General features: G+C 43.6%; 1 protein-coding gene across 1 annotated transcript in view; it reads left to right on the top strand.

Annotated features, from left to right (window-relative positions):
- The first annotated feature begins 315 nt into the window (after positions 1 to 315).
- lamc1 (laminin, gamma 1) overlaps positions 316 to 20,779 on the top strand; it is a 342,939-nt gene continuing 322,475 nt past the window's right edge. Inside the window, exon 1 of the mRNA XM_038794612.1 lies at positions 316 to 760. Coding sequence (XP_038650540.1) covers positions 316 to 760 — 445 coding nt within the window. The remainder of the gene's footprint in view (positions 761 to 20,779) is intronic.

The raw sequence follows: 20,779 nt of genomic DNA, 5'->3' as shown, positions 1-20,779 counted from the left end.
CTGGGGGTGGGGTCCACCAAACCTTGGCAACTTTATAAATACAAATAGAGCCTTCTTTTCTGAGTAGCGTACAGCTCTTAGAAATCAAAGCAGTTGCGGATTGTCAAACCGCTCACAAATCGTTTGCGGTGCAAGAAAGTTGTGTGATTTAATTGACAGTTTTGTACCAGTCCAAACTCCTCTCCTACTCTATCGGCGGAAGTGGTCACACTTTGTGAGTGCGGTGCACTGATCCACTCCTTGGTCCCAGATTGCACTGCGAGGGTGTGGACCCCTTTGCCTCTTTTTGCCTGTGTGTTGTGTGTGCAACTTCTGATGGCGCTGGCACGGTCTGGAACTCGGAAGAAAGGTGCGCCGAGTGAAGCGAAGCGCCCTCCGTCCCCGGGCAGCATGCGCTGGAGCCTGCGGCTCGCCCTGCTCGGCTGCCTGGTCTTGCAGTGCCCGGCAGCCATGGACGAATGTTACGACGAGACTCGACGGGCTCAGCGCTGTATGCCCGAATTCGTCAACGCCGCTTTCAACGTGACCGTGGTAGCCAGCAACACTTGTGGCTTCCCCCCAGAAGAGTACTGCGTCCAGACCGGAGTGACCGGGGTCACCAAGTCCTGCCACACTTGCGACTCCAGCGACCTCCGTCTGCACCACGGCGCCGTCTACCTGACCGATTACAATAACCAAGCCGATACCACTTGGTGGCAAAGTCAGACGATGCTTGCTGGGATCCAGTACCCTAATTCCATCAGCCTGACTTTGCACTTGGGTGAGTGAGTCACCGAGCTTTAAAAAGTTTTCCCCCAAAATTTTCACGCAACCAACCAATTTTCAGTTTGAACGTAACTTCTGTGAAAGGTGGATCACTGCTGAAACTTTTTGTAACAGCTTCTACCAGTTCCCTTGATAGGTATGGGTTTCACATTATTGAGGCAGTTGGTTGGGAGATGTATTGGAAATTTTCGAGTAAGATACTGTGTAGTTCCAGTCAGACAGCAGAGATCATCCTCAACGTGTGAATAAATCCTCCAAGCCCCCCTGAGGTGGAAGGCGTATTTCAGCGCTGTATTTAGAAAACGCACAGGGTGAAAAAGACCAAGACAATTACTTTCTCTTTTTATTGGTAGAAAGCTTGCAACATCGATTAAGGTGATTCACTTTTGAAGCGGATAAAGAGATGGAAGGAATCAGTTTGTGTAGTTTATAGTATTTGGATAGTTTAAAACACCCAACGCATGTTCAGACTATCCCCTCCTTTCCCGACCCCCTGACTAACCACACATACGGTATATTTTGAGCCGCGGACGCCTCCCTTTCCCGACCAGTTGAGCGAGTGCAGTTGGTTTTGGTGCCCTCGGGATACATTTAATCAATCTCCCGTTTAAGTAAGCTTGAGCGGCAGGAGTGGCTTTGGAGTCGGTTAACATCTGCACGAGTTACTCAGAGAAATGTTTCAGCCTCCCCACCCCCCCGTGTCTCTGTTTTTTATCCCTTTACTACTCCAAGATGGCGCAGTTTGTGAACTCCATTAGGCAGCGAGTTTTGCCTGCAGTCAGATAAGGATGGGAAGAAGGGGAATTGCCGAGCGGGAGCCGTCCCGATAGGACAGCAGGGAGAGGTCGCTGGCATTTTATTCCAGGGAGTGCCACCAATTGATTGCGCTCCGCACTTCAGTGAGGACGACATTAAACTGAGGAAGTAATTTGGATTGGTGGGGGGGGGTGGGGGGCTGCTGTCCCAGTAAAACAGAACAAACTCTGCATTTCGGGTGACTGCGAGCGCAGTAAATCTGCGGTGTTTGAAGTTTTACTGACTGAGAAGACAGGCAGGAGATCTCGGTTTCCATTCTCACGCCGGTGGTCGCACCCTTTCCCAGGACCCATCCCCCTTTGCTACCACCTTAGATTGGATTTGACAGTTCATTTGCATTGCCTTCCATTCTGTTAAAAGCGCTTGCTGTGAATTTCTGTCGAACTTCTCGTTTTCCTCGCTTGCTTTACGAGGAATACTAAATCGGACGTGTTTGGACGTTTTTAATGCAAACATCTGCGCTGCCGGCATGACTTTTTACATTGATCACTGCCTTGAATGTGGAGAAGCGGAGAATGTTTGTGTTGAGCCATGTAACCAGATTTGGAGTAAGGTGGGAGGTGTCAAAGGAGATAATTGCCTGATAAGTACAGATTGTGGGCTCACAGGAAACTTGTCGCCTTTTCAGTTCTACTGTCTGCAATCATCATTTTTTAAAAACCCTGTGATGGAGCAGCAAATGGGACTTCGGTTCAGAATGTTCAATTGTGAACCATTGGCTGTCTGCATAAATTAGCAGAATTTTAGATCAAGATAATCCTGTCCTATACTGTAACATCTAAATATACATTTTATGGGGGTAGGGTAACGAAGTAGTGTCATTTAGCTTTGCTCAGGATTTATTGCATTCAACCTTTTTGTAATCCTACTGTCACTAATTATTACAGGTATTCTAAAAGTGGGCTGATAGTTTTCTTTCTCTTCTCTTATCTTTGAGATACATCTTTAGCTGTTGCATTGGTTATCTGAGGAAGGATGTTCTTGCTCTAGAGGGAGTGCAGCAAACGTTTACCAGACTGATTCCTGGGATGGCGGGACGAGCGTATAAGAGATTGGTTGGCCAGGATTGTACTCGCTGGAGGTCGGAAGAATGAAGGAGGATCTCGTAGAAACTTTTAAAATTCTAACAGGACTAGACTGGGTGGATGCAAGAAGCAGTTCCTGATGGTGGGGGTGTGCAAGGCATCATGGATTAGAATCATAGATTACAGTGCAGAAGGATGCCATTTGGCCCATCGAGTCTGCACCAGCCCTTGGAAAGAGCACCCCACTTAAGTCCATGCCTCCACCCTATCCCGGTAACCCGACCTATCCTTTTTGGACACGAAGGGCAATTTATCATGTCCAATCCACCTAACCTGCACATGTTTGGACTGTGGGAGGAAATCCGCGCAGACACAGGGAGAAAGTGCAGTCTCCGTACAGACAGTGACCCAAACTGGGAATTGAACCTGGGACCTGCAGCTGTGAAGTAACTGTGCTAACCACTGTGCTGTCCGGGTCACAATCTGTGGATATGGGGTGGACCATTTAGGACAGAGATGAGGACAATTTTCTTCACCCAGATAGTGGTGAGCCTGTGGAATTTGTTACCACAGTAAATAGTGGAGGCCAAAGCATTGTATGTTTTCAGAAGTAGTTAGATGTAGCACTTGGGGCGAAAGGGATCAAGGGTTATGGGGGAAGGTGGAATTAGGCTATTGAGTTTGGTGATCAACCATGATCATAATGAATGGCCTACTATTTTCTATGTTTTCAAATTAATACTCAATCTTCCGTTGCATTTACTTGAAAGCAAATGCAGCTTGGAGTAAGTGGAAATAGACAGGAGCTCTCTGGAATAAACTAAATTGCTCACTAAATGTTTTGGTAGTGTGTGAGGCAAACAACTGTGCTGTGCCACACTGGTAACGTGCTAGCTTGCAATATACTTCAGGCGGCAAGTTTTCAAAGTAGAGGTAACCCAGTTCCTGGAAGGAAAAACTGGAAATAAAAATCAAATGGGATGTCATCTCGCTCTAGTAACTGGTAACAAACTTAACTCGTGCTGGGTTGAGCAGGGAGTAAATTTGCTAATGCAAGAAGAAAATAAGGAAAATGATACTGAGATATTATTGAAGCCGAAGAAATCCCTCTTACTTAGATAACCGGTTTTAACAAATATTGTGAGAAAATTATACTTGAACTGCCAATAATTAAGCTTGATTATGGGGTTTAACCTTAAATAAAGTATTCATTTGGGCTGTAGCAACTAATTACAATATTTTGACGAGTAGAAAAGAAAATTGGGTTGCACTGTTGTAGACCAATTATTGGAATTGGTGTCAGATTATTTTGAGGTCAGCTAGTGAAGCTTTTTGGAGGATCAGCACCTGGCCACGGTAGCACAGTGGTTAGTACTGTAGCATCACAGCTCCAGAGTTCCAGGTTCGATTCCTGGCTTGGGTCACTGTCTGTGGAGTGTGCATGTTCTCTGTGTCTGCGTAGGATTCCTCCAGGTGCTCCGGTTTCCTCCTACAAGTCCTGAAAGAAGTGCTTTTAGGTAAATTGAACATTCTGAGTTCTCCCTCTGTGTACCCGAACAGGCGCCATATTGTGATAACTAGGGAATTTTCACAGTAACTTCATTGCAATGTTAATGTAAGTTTACTTGTGCCAATAATAAAATATAATTTCACTCCCATGGGCCTTTGGCCTCCACATTTGAGCCTACAAATCTTGCAATTTCAGGCACAGCCTCGGTAAGTCAGCATTATTACCCAATGTCTGTTCAGTGTCCTTCCTGACAAGTTGGATTGGATTTGTTTTATTGTCACGTACCGAAGTACAGTGAAAAGTATTGTTCTGCATACAGTCCAGACAGATTATTCCATGCATGAAAAAAAGCATAAAACACGTCTTCTTCTATAAATACACAATGTAAATACATAGGCACAGGCAATGGGTGGGCAGCACAGTAGCATTGTGGATAGCACAATCGCTTCACAGCTCCAGGGTCCCAGGTTCGATTCTGGCTTGGGTCACTGTCTGTGCGGAGTCTGCACTTCCTCCCCGTGTGTGCGTGGGTTTCCTCCGGGTGCTCCGGTTTCCTCCCACAGTCCAAAGATGTGCAGGTTAGGTGGATTGGCCATGATAAATTGCCCGTAGTGTCCAAAATTGCCCTTAGTGTTGGGTGGGGTTATGGGGATAGGGTGGAGGTGTTAACCTTGGGTAGGGTGCTCTTTCCAGGAGCCGGTGCAGTCTCGATGGGCCGAATGGCCTCCTTCTGCACTGTAAATTCTATGATCAATGAACTGGACTGTGTTCATTACTGTCTGTAGTTTCTTACTGTTTTGGACCGAGCAGCCTTACCAGGCTGTGTGCAGCCAGATAGGATACTTTCTGTGGTGCATCTATAAAAAATTGGTAAGAGTGGACACAAATTTCTTGGCCAAATCTTATTTGACCGCCCTCCCACCTAGTCTGCCAAACGTAGTTCTGTTGTTGGTGGCACAGCTGCAATCCTAATATTTCTGAATTATTTTATGGTCAGTTAAATAACAGATTTACTTGGTGACTAATGGTTGATGAATGAGTTGTATGAAAATAGATGTGTTGCAGTGCAAGTTACTAAAAACTTGGACATGTTGTTTAACTACAGTATGTCAGAAAAAATCTCTCACTCCTTCAGGTTCCATAAACTTGTTTGGTTTACCCTTTATTACAACAGAAGATACTATGAATGTCAGTTATTTAGAAGTTCGGATGTTGCAGTCGGTGAATTTTAAGTGCTTAATTCGTTTTACCTACAGGTGCAATAATATAATCTTTACAAAAATCATTTTCTGAGTAAGCTTTAGTCCTAATAAGGCAGTGTCTTTTAATTTGATCTGATTTTAGACGGGTAGTACACTTTCACATTGTGTGTGTGGAGCTCTTGTAAAATTCATGTTTGGAGTTCTGTTAGAGGTCAGGGTTATTCACTCAAATGTATTATCATTTGAAAATTAATTTACTTTATTGTGTGGCTGTCTGACACTGATATAGATACATGCATTTCTTTTTGTCAAGAATTATAACTGAAATTTCCCTTTAACCAAAGCTCTGCATTTGTTAAAGTTACTTGGAAAATCCATTGCTTGTGGCAAGAATAGATACAAAATAGTTTTGGATTCTCTCTGCAATGGGATCATTCTTTAGCTAGACCAAATTCATTTTGATCCGTTTAGTACAAAGTGTATAATTAACATTTCATAATAGTGTACTCTGGTGTCAAGTGGTGGTTAATGAACATTTTCTTCCGAGTGAGTGCCCATACAGTTTGTGAATAGAGTAACAATAACAACATGTATCTCCTTTAACATAATAAAAGATTCCCAAAGCAACCGCTCTACTGGGAATTTGATCACTGCAGGAGACCCCCACTTTAGGGATGTCCTTGAAGCATCCTTACTGACTCCTGGGCGTCCCTGGATGGAAATTGACCAAAATGGAGAAGGCTCATTTGGAAAGGCGCTGAATGGATTGAAAGACTTTGCAAAGAATATACCGTTTCTCTCTGTCCGCACCCCTCATGATTTTGAAGAGCTCAATTGATTCTCCTATCAAGCTGTTCTCGAAGGAAAATAGCCGCAGCTTATCCATTATTTCCTCCTAAGGTGCCTCATCCCTGGAAACATGCTTGTAAATCTTCTCTATATCCTCTCCAATGCCTTTGCATCTTTCTGAGAGTGTGGAGCCTGAAATTGAACACAATGCTCCAATTGAGATTAAAGTGTTTTATTGAGGTTCACCATAACTACCATGCTTTTGTACTCTGTCTCTATTTAAAAAGTCAAGGATCCCATATTTTATTAACCATTTTCACAAGCTACCCTGCCAAATCAACAATTTGTGCATTTTTAAAAAAAATTCTTGATTTCCTAATTACTGGTAGCATGTTCACTACACTGAAAAGCTGCGCACATGTCAAAGGAACAGTTTCAGAAAGAGCACATTGGTAAGTTGCCACGCAGAGAGCATGTTCAATGAGTTATTTTTTAAATCCCAGTAAGGACATTTAAAAAAAAAAAAGATATTTGACATATTTAAAATTAGCCTTTTAATTGATTTTTTTTATTGTGGGGGGGGGGGGGGGGGGGGGGAGATTGGGACCAATTTAAATTGCGGAAGAGAAAGAATTGGCATTTCTAGCTGACCAATCTGCTTCCTCCAAACTCTCCTACAACAATTTGTGCATTTTGACTTCTACTGTGTGCCCTTTATAATAATACCCTTTGTTTTATATTGCCTCACCTTTCTTCCTATCAAAATGAATTGCTTCACACTTCTCTGCATTAAACTTCATTTCCCACATACGTACGCCATTACACCAGTCTGAGAGTATTCTTGAAGGCTATCCCTATCCTCAGAGTTCATAAATCAAGTTTTGTGTGATGTGCAGATTTTGAAATTGTGCCCTCCACAACCAAGTCTAGGTCACTAATGTAGATCAAGAGAAACAATAGTTCTAATATTCAACTTCTGGGGAAACCCCACAATGAACTGCCCACCAGTTGAATGGACAATGCCCCAGGGTTCTAAAAGAGATCGCTGAGGAGATTGTGGAGGCATTGGTGGTGATCTTTCAGGAATCACTGGAGTCAGGCAGGATCCCAGAGGATTAGAAAATGACTAATTTAACATCCCTGTTTCAGAAGGGAGGGAGGCAGAAAACGGGGAAATTATAGGCTGGTTAGCCTGACTTCAGTCGTTGGTAAGATTTTAGAGTCCATTATTAAGGATGAGATTTCAGAGTAAAATAGAGTACGTCCGCATAGTTTCATCAAGGGGAGGTCATGCCTGATAAATCTGTTAGAATTCTTTGAGGAGGTAACTAGGAAGTTAGACAAAGGAGAGCCAATGGACGTCATCTATTTGGATTTCCAGAAGGAGGTATCATTCAGGAGGCTGCTAAATACGATAAGAGCCCATGGTCTTGGGGGGAAAGTACTGGCATGGATAGAGGATTAGCTGACTGGCAGAAGTCAGAGAGTGGGGATAAAGGGGTCTTTTTCAGAATAGCAGCTGGTGATTGGTAGTGTTCTGCAGGAGTCTGTGTTGGGACCACAACTATTGACGATATACTTTAATGATCTGAAAGAAGGATATGCATTAACGATCTGGACTAAGGAACTGCGGGCATTGTTAATAAGTTTGCAGATGATACAAAGATCTGTAGAGGGACAGGAGTGGGGAGGCTGCAGAAGGACTTGGACAAACTAGGAGAGTAGGCAAAGAAGTGACTGATGCAATACAATGTGGAAAAGTGTGACGCTTTGCACTTTGGTAGGAAGAATAGAGGCATAGATTAGAGGGATATGCTTTGGAAGTCAGACGCACAAAGTCCTGGATCATGATTCTCTTAAGGTTAACACGCAAGTTCAGTTGGCAGTTAGGAAGGCAAATTCAATGTTAATATTTATTTTGAACGGTCTAGAATACAAGAGCAGGGATGTACTGCTGAGGCTGTATAAGGCTCTGGTAAGACCCCATTTGTAATATTGCGAGTAGTTTTGGGCCCTGTATCGAAGGAAGGATGTACTGGCCTTGGAGGGGGGTCCAGAGGATGTTCACAAGAATTATCCTGGAAAGAAGAACTTGTCATATGAGGACTCTGGGTCTCTACTCGACGGAGAAGGATGGAAGGGGATTCATTGAAACATATAGAATACTGAGAGGCCTAGATAGAATGGGCGGGGAGTAAATATTTCCACTAGTAGGAGAGATTAGAATCCGAGGGCACAGCCTCAGACTGAAGGGATGATTCTTAGATACTGAGATGAGGAGGATTTTCTTCCGCCAGAGACCATAAGATATAGGAGCAGAATTAGATGTTCCTTTCGATAGGACACATATCCTTGTATATTTAGATCCCAACCCTGATCCCCTTGCAGCCACGCCTCTGTGATGCCCACCATCGTACCGGCCAATTTCAATGTGTGCAATAAGCTCATTTACCTTGTTCCGTATACTGTGCTCATTAAGGTACAATGCCCTCAGTCCTGCATTGACCACCTCCCTTCTCACACTTGTCACCTTTTTTGCTCTGCCTGAGGGTGATGTTCTATTATTTTTGTTCCCTATTTCCTCTTCAGTTATGACACCTTGAAAGCTAATGCCTCTGGTCTCTTCTCTCTCCCCCCCATCATATTAGTTTAAATCCTCCCGCGTGATAGATGCAACCCAACCTTCTTGTACAGGTCGCACCTGCCCCAAAAGAGATCCCAATGGTCCAGAAATCTGAAACCCTCCCTCCTACACCACTGGTTTAGCCATGTGTTTAGCTGCACTATCCTCCTATTTCTAGCCTCACTGGTACGTGGCACAGGGAGCAATCCTGAGATTACAACCCAAGAGGTCCTGCTTCTTAGCTTACTGCCTAACTCCCTGAACTCCTTCTGCGGGACCTCATCACTCTTCCTGCCTATGTCATTAGTACCTATGTGTACTCCAACCTCTGGCTGTTTACCCATCCCCTTCAGGATGTCCTGTGTTTGTTCAGAGACATCCTTGACCCTGTTCCAGGGAGGCAACACACCATCCTGGAGTCTCTTTCACTTCCATAGAAGCTCCTATCTGTGCCTCTTACTATAGAGTCCCATATAATTAATGCTCTCCTGCACTTTGCCCTCCCCTGCTGAGCAACAGAGCCAGTTGTGGTGCCACTGTTCTGGCTGCTGTTGTTTTCCACTGATTGGCACCTGTTAGAGAGGCGGACAGCCACAGAGGATTCCTGCGCTGACTGCCTGCCCTTTCTAGCGGTCACCCATCTGTCTGCCTGCACCTTGGGTGTGATCATACCCATCAATGACGCTTTCCACCACCAGAGGGCGGTGAATCTGTGGTACTCATTGCTGCAGAAGGCTGTGGAGGCTAAGTCACTGCGTGTCTTTAAGACAGAGAAAGATAGGTTCTTGACTAATAAGGGGATCGCGTTATGTGGTGAAGGCAGGAGAATGGGGATGAGAAACATCAGCCATGATCGAATGGTGGAGCAGACTCGATGGGCCGAATGACCTAATTCTGTTCCGATATCTTATGGTCTTGCAATCTTATGAATGATCCATTTCTGACTCCTCCAGATGACCCCAGCATCCCAGATACCAGTCTTCAGCCAATTTGATTCATGAGATATCATTGAAGGACTGGATACCACAAAGGCTGTGGGCCCTGACCATATTCTTGCAGTAGTACTGAATGCTTGTGCTCCAGAACTTGCCAATCTCCTAGCCAACCTGTTCCAGTATAGTTATGACACTGGCATAGAATCCCAACAGTGCAGAAGAAGCCTGCACTGACCCTCAGCACCCTACCTCGGTCCTCTCACCAACAATTTCGTCCTATCCCTGTAACCCCATAACGTAACCTGCAACATCCCTGGACACTAAGGGGCAATTTAGCATGGCAAATTGACCTAACCTACAAACCGTTGGACCTCTGGAGGAAACCCACCAAACACTGGGGGAGCATGCAAACTCCACACACAGTGGCAGCCAAAGCCAGAATTGAACCAGGGTCCCTGGCTCTGAGGCAGCAGTGCTAACCACTGTGCCACCTTGCTGGCAATGTGGAAATTTGCCCAGGTGTGTCCTGTACAAATGGGACAAATCAAACCCGGCCAATTCCCGCCCATCAGTCTACACTCTGTCATCGGTGGAGTGATGATCAAGTCATCAACAGTTCTACCAAGCAGCACTCACAGCATCACTATACTTAGTTTGTGTTCTTCCAGGGTCACTCAGCTTCTGACCTAATTATAGTTTTGGTTCAAACATGGACAAAAGAGCAGAATTCCAGAGGTGAGGTGAGGTGAGCGTGACTGCCTTGACATCAAGACAACATTTGACTGAGTGTGGCACCAAGATATCCTTGCAAAACTAGGAATCAGGGAAAACACTCCACTGGTTGAAGTCATACCTAGCACAAAGGGAGAAGGTTGTGGTCATCATCTCAGTTCTAGTACATCACTACAAGAGTACTCTGGGTAGTATACTAGGCTCAACCATCTTCAGCTACTTCATTATGAGCTTCCTGCCATCATAAGGTCAGAAGTGGGGATGTTTGTTGACTGCATAATGTTTCATCCCATTGTAATTCAGGTACTGAAGCAGTCCCTGTCCATTTGACACAAATGGACAATATCCAGGCTTGGGCTTATAAGACCATTAGACCATATGATGTCGGAGGAGAAGTAGCCCCCCCCCCCCCCAATATGTCTGAATAAGGTCACCTCTCATTCTTCTAAATTCCAAATAGCACAGGTCCAACGTACTCAACCTCTCCTCATAAGAAAATCCCTCCATACCCGGGATCAACCTAGTGAAGGTTCTCTGGACTGCCTCTAATGCCAGTGTACCTTTCCTTTGATAGGGGGACTACAAATGTTCACAATGTTCCAGGCATGGTCTAACTCGTGCATTACATAGTTTTAGCAGGACTTCCCTATTTTTATCCTCCATTCCCTCTGAAAGAAAGCCAATATTTCATTTGCCTCCCCAATTACTTGCTGAATGTGCATGCTAGTTTTTTGTGATTTATGCACGAGGAGCCGCAAATCCCTCTGTGCCACAAGCAAGTTGAAAGGAATATTCATGCCACGCAATGACCCTATCCAAAAAGAGAGAATCTAATCATCATCCCTTGAAATTCATTGGTATTACCATCGCTGAATTCCTCCACTATCAACATCCTGGGGAGGTTACCATTGACCAGAAACTGAACTGGACTAGCCATAGGAATCCTGTGGTGAGTGACTCATCTGCTGACTCTGGAAAGCCTGTCCACCATCTACAAGGCACAAGTCAGGAGTGTGATGGAATCCCCCGCTTGACTGGATGAGTGCAGCTCCAACACTCCAGAAGCTTGAACCCATCCTAAACAAAACAGCCTGCCTGATTGACATCCCTTCCACAAACAACCACTGACGCACAGTGGCAGCCGTGTGCACCACCTACAAGATGCACTGCAGATACTCACCAAGGTTCCTAACTATAATACCTTTCTTTCACTGGTGCTGGATCAAAATCCTGGAACTTGGAAAGTTTACATAGGAGGGGAGAATTTTTCTTTCAGAAGCCAGTTATGCATTGGGGTAAACGGGTTTATTCCTGACCGAGTCAATTTGCATTAATGTGTGGTTATTGAAAGAGAGAAGGTGGAAGGGAAAGAAAGAAAAGTTGTATTTGCTGGTTGCCCTTTTGGCACTTGCAGAGTTGTCACATTGAGTCCACTCAGGACAAACAAAAAGCTCTTCATCCAACGGCCCATGCCAGCCAGTTTGGTGTAGACGTAATTTATGTGACTCTGTTTTGTGTAAGAAAGATTATAACAATGTACAACTAATTTTAAAACCCTAAATGCTTAATGAGCATTATATATGCATGTTAGAGTTAATGCCCTTTGGCAAGTTATGGTTCAAACCAATCGAGTTATGGATTGTGAATTCAGTAATTGAGTGTTGCTACTAGGTAAGTGGTTACTATTGCAGGTAATTGTAGTAATCCAATTTTAACCAGTGCTGGAATGGAAGAATAGCACTAGTTCTATTTCACTCAAGTTCTCTTAGGCAGTATTTTCTTTGGTTGGATCATTGCCACAATAGGTACTACAATGACAGCGCCTATTTATGTAGCCCCTTTAACAAACATCACAGAGGCATTATAAATAAAATATGATGCTGAACCAGAATTCTTTTGGGGTGTATAGCCAAAAGTGGCCAAAGTGTTATCTTTTAAAAGGAGTCTTAAAAAGTAGGAAAATGCATTGGAGAGACCGAGAGGTGTAGGGTTGGCACTCTAGAGCTTATGATCTGTACAATTGAAAGCATGGCCATCAATCATGGAGCCCTTAAAATCGAGAATGCTCGAGGTCGGCATTAGAGGAGCACAGATTTTTTTTTCTTTTTAATAAATTTAGAGTACCCAATAATTTTTTCCAATTAAGGGACAATTTTGCATTGCCAATCCACCTACCTTGCACATCTTTGGGTTGTGGGGGTGAAACCCACGCAGACACTGGGAGAACGAGCAAACCCCACATGGACAGTGACCCAGGGGTGGGATTCGAACCCAGGTCCTCAGCGCTGTAGGCAGCAATGCTAACCACTGTGTCACCGTGCTGCCCTGAGGAGCACAGATATATTGGACTGTAGGACTAGGTGTTGGGGAGGAGCTAACCCTGGAACGGGTATAAATGCGGATGAGAATTTCAAAATTGAGACGTTGCTTAACTGGAAACCAAGGCAGGTCACTGAGCACAGGATTGATGGGTGAAAGGGACAGTGGAGTAAGGACATGGGCAGCAGAGTTTGATCATCACGGTTTACTGTTTTCAGAGGCCAATCTGGGTTTTGTAAATTTTTTGCACCATTCCTATTTCATAGAATTTCATAGAATTTACAGTGCAGAAGGAGGCCATTCGGCCCATCGAGTCTGCACCGCCTCCTGGAAAGAGCACCCTACCCAAGGTCAACACCTCCACCCTATCCCCATAACCCAGTAACCCCACCCAACACTAAGGGCAATTTGTCATGGCCAATCCACCTAACCTGCACATTTTTGGACTGTGGGAGGAAACCGGAGCACCCGGAGGAAACCCACGCATACTCGGGGAGGATGTGCAGACTCCGCACAGGCAGTGATCCAAGCCGGAATTGAACCTGGGACCCTGGAGCTGTGAAGTAATTGTGCTATAGACAATGCTACCGTGCTGCCTGAGCCTGACAGTAGGGTTCAGAAGCTCGTAGGGAAAATGCTGCCCCAAGAGTTCCTGCTTACAAGATGCAATGGTCAATTGCTTCAATTAGCAAGACTTTGGTAGGAGTGATGCAAAAGGGAGGCAAGAAATTGGAGAGTTGATTTTGGATGCAGATGGGAGGCTCTACCCTGAACTGGAGAGTCAGGTTGAAATAGTGCCATCATGCATTGTTTTGCAGGATGGTAGTGAAGAAGAGCAGCAAATTGAATTGAATGGAGAGAAAAACGCCAGATTGAATGACTAAGGCACTGTAGCGTGTGGTTCATTTTGGAGTGGTAGTAGAAGATTGTGAATATAAACTAGGAATGTTAAAACAGCAGAATGTGCGAATGGGTGAGCGAGCTGTAGGTGAAGTAAAGTGTCTTTATGAACTTCTGTGCAGTGTTGAATGTGGGTGAATGGCAGTCCAGGTAGCTTAAAATAAGGAAAGAAGGGCAGCACGGTGGTGCAGTGGGTTAGCTCTGCTGCCTAATGGCGCTGAGGTCCTAGGTTCGATCCCAGCTCTGGGTCACTGTCCATGTGGAGTTTGCACATTCCCCCTGTGTTTGCATGGGTTTTGCCCCCACAACCCAAAGATGTGTAGGTTAGGTGGATTGGCCACGCTAAATTGCCTCTTAATTGGAAAAATGAATTGAGTACACTCCTTTTTTTGTTTTAATAAATTTAAAGATCTGGTTGATCTGTTGAAAAATTAATTTCAGATGAATTGAAAGTTAATTGGTAATCTTAAAAAATGTTGATATATCCAGTAGAGCGATCTCTCATTTACCATCCTCATTCCCCCTGAAACAGTCAATGTTAGGTGTGTGTGGGATAGCTGACGTGGGTGTAAAATCTGGAGAGAATTGGAAAATCCTAATCTCACTGGCATGCTCGCGATTTCCGATTTTCAGCCCCCCATGCCAGCCGGGTAATTAAAAGCCGCGATCCTGGGAACCTTGTTTTATACATTAGCGAGCCCTCGCAGACGTGTGTCTGTGTGTGTCTCATTTACAGCAGCTTTATAAAAACGTGAACCTGGCGACCTCACCCCTGAAGGGGATGAAGCAGGTGAGTGCATATGCACCTTTATCTCTCGGTGCCTGTTGCAGAAGAGACAATGGAGACTATGTGGGGGTCCCGGGATCTGGTGGGCCTTCTCTCCATGTTGGAGCGCCTCTTGTTTTAAAGGGGTCTCGATACTAGCATGCAGCCAGCGCTTCCTTGCTGGGCTTGCCGATATCCCTGCTGAGGGAGTGCCCTTCTGGTGTGGAAGCTGGAAAGTGATTAGGTGGAGGTGATTTCAGAGGGTCAGCATTGGGAGTGACTGACGTTCTATGAGAGATCAGGTTGCAGGGGCAGAGTGAAATCTCAGGAAAAGGGTGTTCACCTTCCTCGGGAGACCTGAAGAACCCCTCAGTGGGGGGAGGGGGTGGGAGAGGAGAGAGGGGGAGGAGAGAGGGGGAGGTGGGGCAGGAGGGGAGAGAGATGTCTGCTGAGAGATTTCAACTTTACACACTGGTAGCAATGTGAGGACAAAGGGGATAAGCTGCATGGAAGGTCAAGGCCATTGATTATGGAGGTTTGACTGTCTGGGATTAGTATCCGAGTAGAAAGCTGTTATAGATGGATGGATCATTTAATCAGCAGTCCTTGAGCTGGAGAAATGAGGGTGCCAGCTAAGGATGAGGTTGGCGTGCTAATTTCAGTCTTCACATGAATCGGGTGTGCCTCGCCTGCCACAAGAGGATGCCAGTTGACTGATCAGCTTCCTGATCCTTCCTTGATGAGTCAGTTAGTTGTGCCAATTAAGTCAGCACAGCAATATCAGTGTGTTATCCTTTCGAACTAAGATCTTACACCTTTGGAAGCGTTGGCCCCAAGCATTGCACTTCAATGCTCATAATAGATTAGAGAGATCACATTAATGTGGACCTCGATGCAAGGCATTGTGGTGAAGTTTCTCATTATTCACTGTGTTCAAAGTCATGATGGGCAGCATGGTTGAGTTCCTCCATTGTATGTACTCAACAGCTGTATCACATGGTTTGGGGGAATGGTCGGGGGTTAGGTATCACTGAGGCATGTGGATGGATGTCCTATAAGTGTAGAGGGCTGAGGGTCAAGGCACTGTCAGGAATACTCATCACTCACTTTGACGTACTCTTCCTTTCAGTTTATGATTCTGGGCAATCATTTGCAGGATCCCACCGAACAGTGACACTTCGATAGTGCAAAACTTGGATTTTAGAAGCTTAAGGCAAGAAGAGAGTGAAGTGTTTCACTCATCTGACATCTAGGAATACGATTAATTAGCTTCTGAGACCATGCAGTGATGTGGAGGATTATGTTCTCCACACATGAATGGACAATGCATAGATATCTTTAAGATCAGTTTGATCACATTTCCACTGCCAAATTCTACTTTTCCTATGAACCAGTTTAAAAAAAAATGCAAATTACCCATCCGATTTGAAAATGTCTTTAAATTTTAATTTAGTTGCCATATTCAAGGTATGGGTTCACATCATATCTGGAAAACACTAGAAAAGCAGAGAAAACAATTTGTGCTTCCTTCAAAAAATCTTGGATCCTCTTTAGGTGTTGTGAGGACAATATTCTTCATACCGTAGCAAATCTTTTGTTCCTTGTTAGGTATGGAGCAAGGACAACTTTCTGTTGCATTACCATTACATGTTCCCAAAGATTAAGGTTGTCCATCAAAAGATGATTTAGGTGTACGTGTTGCGACCCTTGAGTCCATTTGACCCATTCTATGTCTCTGAATGAGCAACCCACCTAGTTCCCATTCATGTGACTCAGCCCCATAAAACTGCGTATATTTTTCATTTCAAATAACAGTCTAATTCCCTTTTTAATGTTCCAATTGAATTCCAATGTTCCATCACACTCTTAGGCAGTGCATTCAGGACCCTAACCACTGGTTGCATGAAAAAGTTTTCCTCCTCCTATTTCTTGATTTACTATTTACTTTCGTTGTCAATCCTCGCGCGAGTGGGAACAGTTTCTCACTGTCTACTCTGTCTAGACCCCTCGTATCAAATCTCCTTTTGGCCTTCTTTTCTCTAAAGAAAACAGTCCTAACTTAGATACATACATAGAATTTACAGTGCAGAAGGAGGCCATTCGGCCCATCGAGTCTGCACCGGCTCTTGGAAAGAGCACCATACCACCTACCCCCTACCCAAGGTCAACACCTCCACCCTATACCCATAACTCAGTAACCCCACCCAACACTAAGGGCAATTTTGGACACTAAGGGCAATTTATCATGGCCAATCCACCTAACCTGCACATGATTGAATGGTGGAGCACTTTCAAAGGGCTGAATTGCCTACTTTGCTCCTGATTCCAATGTTCCTATTATCTAGTCAGTACATGTCTAGAGTCAAGAACATCTCTTGGGGGAGACTGAGTGAGGAAAGGCAGGACTGGACAGAGGTCTAGGATTGAATGTCCTATTATTAAACAGTACTACTATATATATTTCTCACCATCTACTAAATAAATTGTGGAGAGAGATTTGGCTCCATTTTAATAAATTTCAAATGGTTTACAACAGAAGTTCCTGATTCCAGGAATCATTCTTGTGAATCTTTTCTGTATTCTCTCCAATGCCTTCATAGTGCAGTACCCAGAACTGGATGCAGCACTTCAGCTGAGGCTGAACTAGCGACTTGTACAAGTTCAGCACAATCTCTTCGCACTTGTATTCAAACTGTCCTTTCCTCCATCAGCTCCAGCATTTCCGATACCCAAAAAATCGGCACCATAGGATCCACTCCGGCCTATTCCCCAACAATCTTTGCTAGCGTCCCGAACACTCCCTCCCAGTATCTCTCCAACTTCTCACAGCCCCAGGACAAATTGCGCGTGGTTCGCTGGTCCTCGCCCACATCTCTCACACTCGTCTGCCACCCAATTTATCAACTTTAAGTACAGACCACCTATCATCGTTGCAGCAAAGTGACTGGAGTAAGAAGGATAAGCAGATTATTTAATTGTACTAAAGCAAACGCAAAATATGTAAGGGTTAACTGTGCTGATGAGTCCGATAAAAGTGATGCCCGTGAAGTCTGTAAACAATTGTCAATTATCCTTTCGATATTTAAAATAGACCTTTTGCTGTTTTTTTTCTCTGAATTCATTTTTTTTTTTGGAGACCCAATTTTCTTCCCACTCACGTTTTTAAAAAAGATCCAAACGAAACAGCATTTTAACTTGGCACAGTTTGCTTTAGTTATTCATAGTAGCATACTAACTCAGGCCATTACACTCGTTCTTATTTTGGAATAACATTTTTGGCAAATAAACACTTCTGTTATTTAAGTCTGAGCTTTTGTGCTGCGGTGGAAAAGGAGGATGTCTGTGTGACATCAATCGGCTGGAAAATGGTGTGAAGGAGAGGAAAGGTCTGTACTCGGGTTGGGTATGATGTAATGTTTTCAGTATGATTGTGGCATTGTTTTAGGATTTTATCAGAATACAACAGCACTTCCGAAAGGACGGAGAATTGTTAATTCCGAAAATATGCTGCAACCGGTTTCTGATGTAATTTATATACTTTTATAATTCAATCATTGATTTTCATTTGACAGATATGGGAAGTATTTGAATTTACAATGATTATGATTGTGATGAACACTCAACGAGCACAGTTTAATTGTGGGAAAACTGTGAGCTTTTATCTCTTTGATACATACGAATACATATTCAAAATTCTCACCACTCGTATAACCTTTTTTTTAGTGTGTGGCACTGCACCTATTCTTTTAGCTGTGCCATGGAGTAAAGTGAGTTGAGCTAATTACAACTCATTCTGGCTTGGTATTTTATTACCGTGACCATACTGTGGTAAAGGGTGGCAGTCTTTCTTCTTCGAGGTAGCAAGGTTCATCCCGCAGGACTACGCCTGAAGAAAGAGATTTAAAAATTGAGGCGTATTGAGTGCGATGCCAAGTTTATATTTTTAAAAGTTTGAAGATAGTTAGAGAAAAGAATATTTGTGGGAGGTAAGAAACACCATTGTTTGGAATCCTGGGAACATGCAAGTTAAAGCTAGAGACTCCACAAGGACTCCTAATTTCAACGTGACTGAGATGTAGGGAGGAGTGTTGGACAGTGTCTTTCATGTGTATCAAGATCAAAGGAGGAGGGGGTGGAGCAGTGATTATAGTAATTGACAAGAAAGGTTGCAATAGTGGCGGCCTGGGAAGGCAGATTGCAGGCAACAGGCGAGAGAAGGGTTGTTTATCAGATGGCAAGTCCTTTCTACTAACTTTTCAGGAGTTTGAATTTCTGTGTCTCCAGATATAAGACTAGTACTGGATAAAAGCAAATTACTGCGGATGCTGGAATCTGAAACGAAAGAGAAAATGCTGGAAAATCTCAGCAAGTCTGGCAACATCTGTAGGGAGAGAAAAGAGCGAAAGTTTCGAGTCCGATGACTCTTTGTCAAAGCTGGTACTCATGTCAAAGTCTAGTACTGATGTTTTTAATAGTCTTAAGAATAGAGTTTTGCTGACTGTCAGTATCCATTTACGGTCTAATGTGATAGTGAGGCAAGGAATGTTGATACCTGAAGGATAAAATGTGAAGCCATCAAGAGCAGTTAGCTAAACATGAGAGAAACAGGCACCCATTACTTTGAAGAATTGTTTACTGGCTCATTCAAGGCCAAGGGTAGCTCAAGATATTATGACTTCCTCTGCATCCTTCTTGGCTTGTTTGCAGCCTTCATATGGTTGACCACACAACCCTTCTCCAACATCACTCCACTTGTCCAGCTGAGTTGGGATGCTCTCCCTGGTTTTATTCTTGCCTATCTAATTGTAGACAGCGAATTATTTGCAATGGTCTTTCTTCCTGCTCCCACAGTGTTACCTCTGACTCAAAGAATCTATCCCCAGTCCATTCCTATTTCCAATCTACATGCTTCCCTTGGCATCAGTGTCTTAAAGAACAGCTTTTGTTTTCTTATGCATGCTGATGACATCCAACTCTACCTCATCACCTTTCCTCCACTGTTGCTGAATTTTCAGATTGAGCTGAGCAGAAATAGTCTCCATTTAAATAATCAGATTTAAACCACTGTCGAGGCTATCCTGGCCATCTTCGTCAATGGCTGCAAATGGACCAGCAGCTCGTATTCTTTTACTCCCTCCCCTTCATGCATCACCACTCGTATATTCCAAAAGTAGTTAATTGACTTTGAAGCTACCGTAGGACATCTGACGTGGTTAAAACCACAATGTAAATTCAAGTTTTAAAATTTATCTAGGTTGTTGTCTAGATATCTGGTACTGTCCACTTGCCTGGTTCACTGGATGCTTTAAAAAAAAAAACAATTGTAGGTATAGGAGCATTGAAGATTTTGCTATATCTACACTTTCCACTCCAGGAGATTTTGAGTAGTATCTGAGCTATTTTGAGTAGGAGATCAAGTTGTGATGTTTCCTCTTGGCTGTTGCCATTTCTTTCTTCCTAGACATGCTCTATCTCATTGATTAAAGCAATTTCACCAACAGGCAGGAAAACTGAATGCTCATGGATGCTTTTCAGCAAGGATATGTTGCCTGAACATAGCACTTTTAGCTCCTTTATTGTTAGATGATACTACAGTATCTGTTCCTGTACCGATTTTGCAACAGTAATCAAGACAGTTGTAGTGATAATTATGGCATAAAAAGCGCTGGATCAGAATGAATGAAAATACACGCACTAGAATCTCTGTGTATCATAAGACCTGGCTCCAAAGCAGTATCTCTCAAGTGGAAATCCTATCCCTTTCTAAAATCCAGTCTTAGCACAGCAGGAGCTGAAACTACAGTTTGTATTTTTGGCAGGCTCAAATTTGAAGCAGAAAAAAGTTTCCCAAATGTTTCTATTTAAGGTGATTCCTTTACTACTTAAACTCTTCCTTTTCCAATAAGTGTTACGACTTTTTCTGTAGTACCTCTACTCTCTCAAGAACAGTTCTTCTGAAAGAAAAGATTGTGTCTTAAAGAAATGTCCAAAGCAGGTCTTATCATGCATGCCTTGCAACGCTATATAAGGTGTTTTAGCTGTAGAACTGAATTCCTGAACACTTCACTGTCCTTGAAAGGATGTTTGATTTCTTCAGTTATACTAAGTACTAAGAACATGGTGCACATGTGAACTACAGCTTGGGAGCCAAATAATTTGAATGCAGAATGCAGAAAATACTTCATCTTAACTAAACCAATTCAGATTCCATCCTTCATCCAAACACATCAATTGCTTTATACAAGTGTACTGTAAAATACAGAGCTTCATGCTGAATCCTTTTTATGATCTATTTTTTTAAAAAAAGGGGTGTTTGGTGACGCTTGATGAAATCGTACTTTTCTTTTCAAAAAAATTCTGGGAATGCTTTGTTTTCTAGCAAGGTCAGTTTGCTGTT

This window comes from Scyliorhinus canicula, chromosome 4 (genome assembly GCF_902713615.1).
Source record: "Scyliorhinus canicula chromosome 4, sScyCan1.1, whole genome shotgun sequence".
In the NCBI taxonomy this organism is placed as follows: domain Eukaryota; kingdom Metazoa; phylum Chordata; class Chondrichthyes; order Carcharhiniformes; family Scyliorhinidae; genus Scyliorhinus; species Scyliorhinus canicula.
This window is presented reverse-complemented; position numbering and strand designations above follow the sequence as displayed.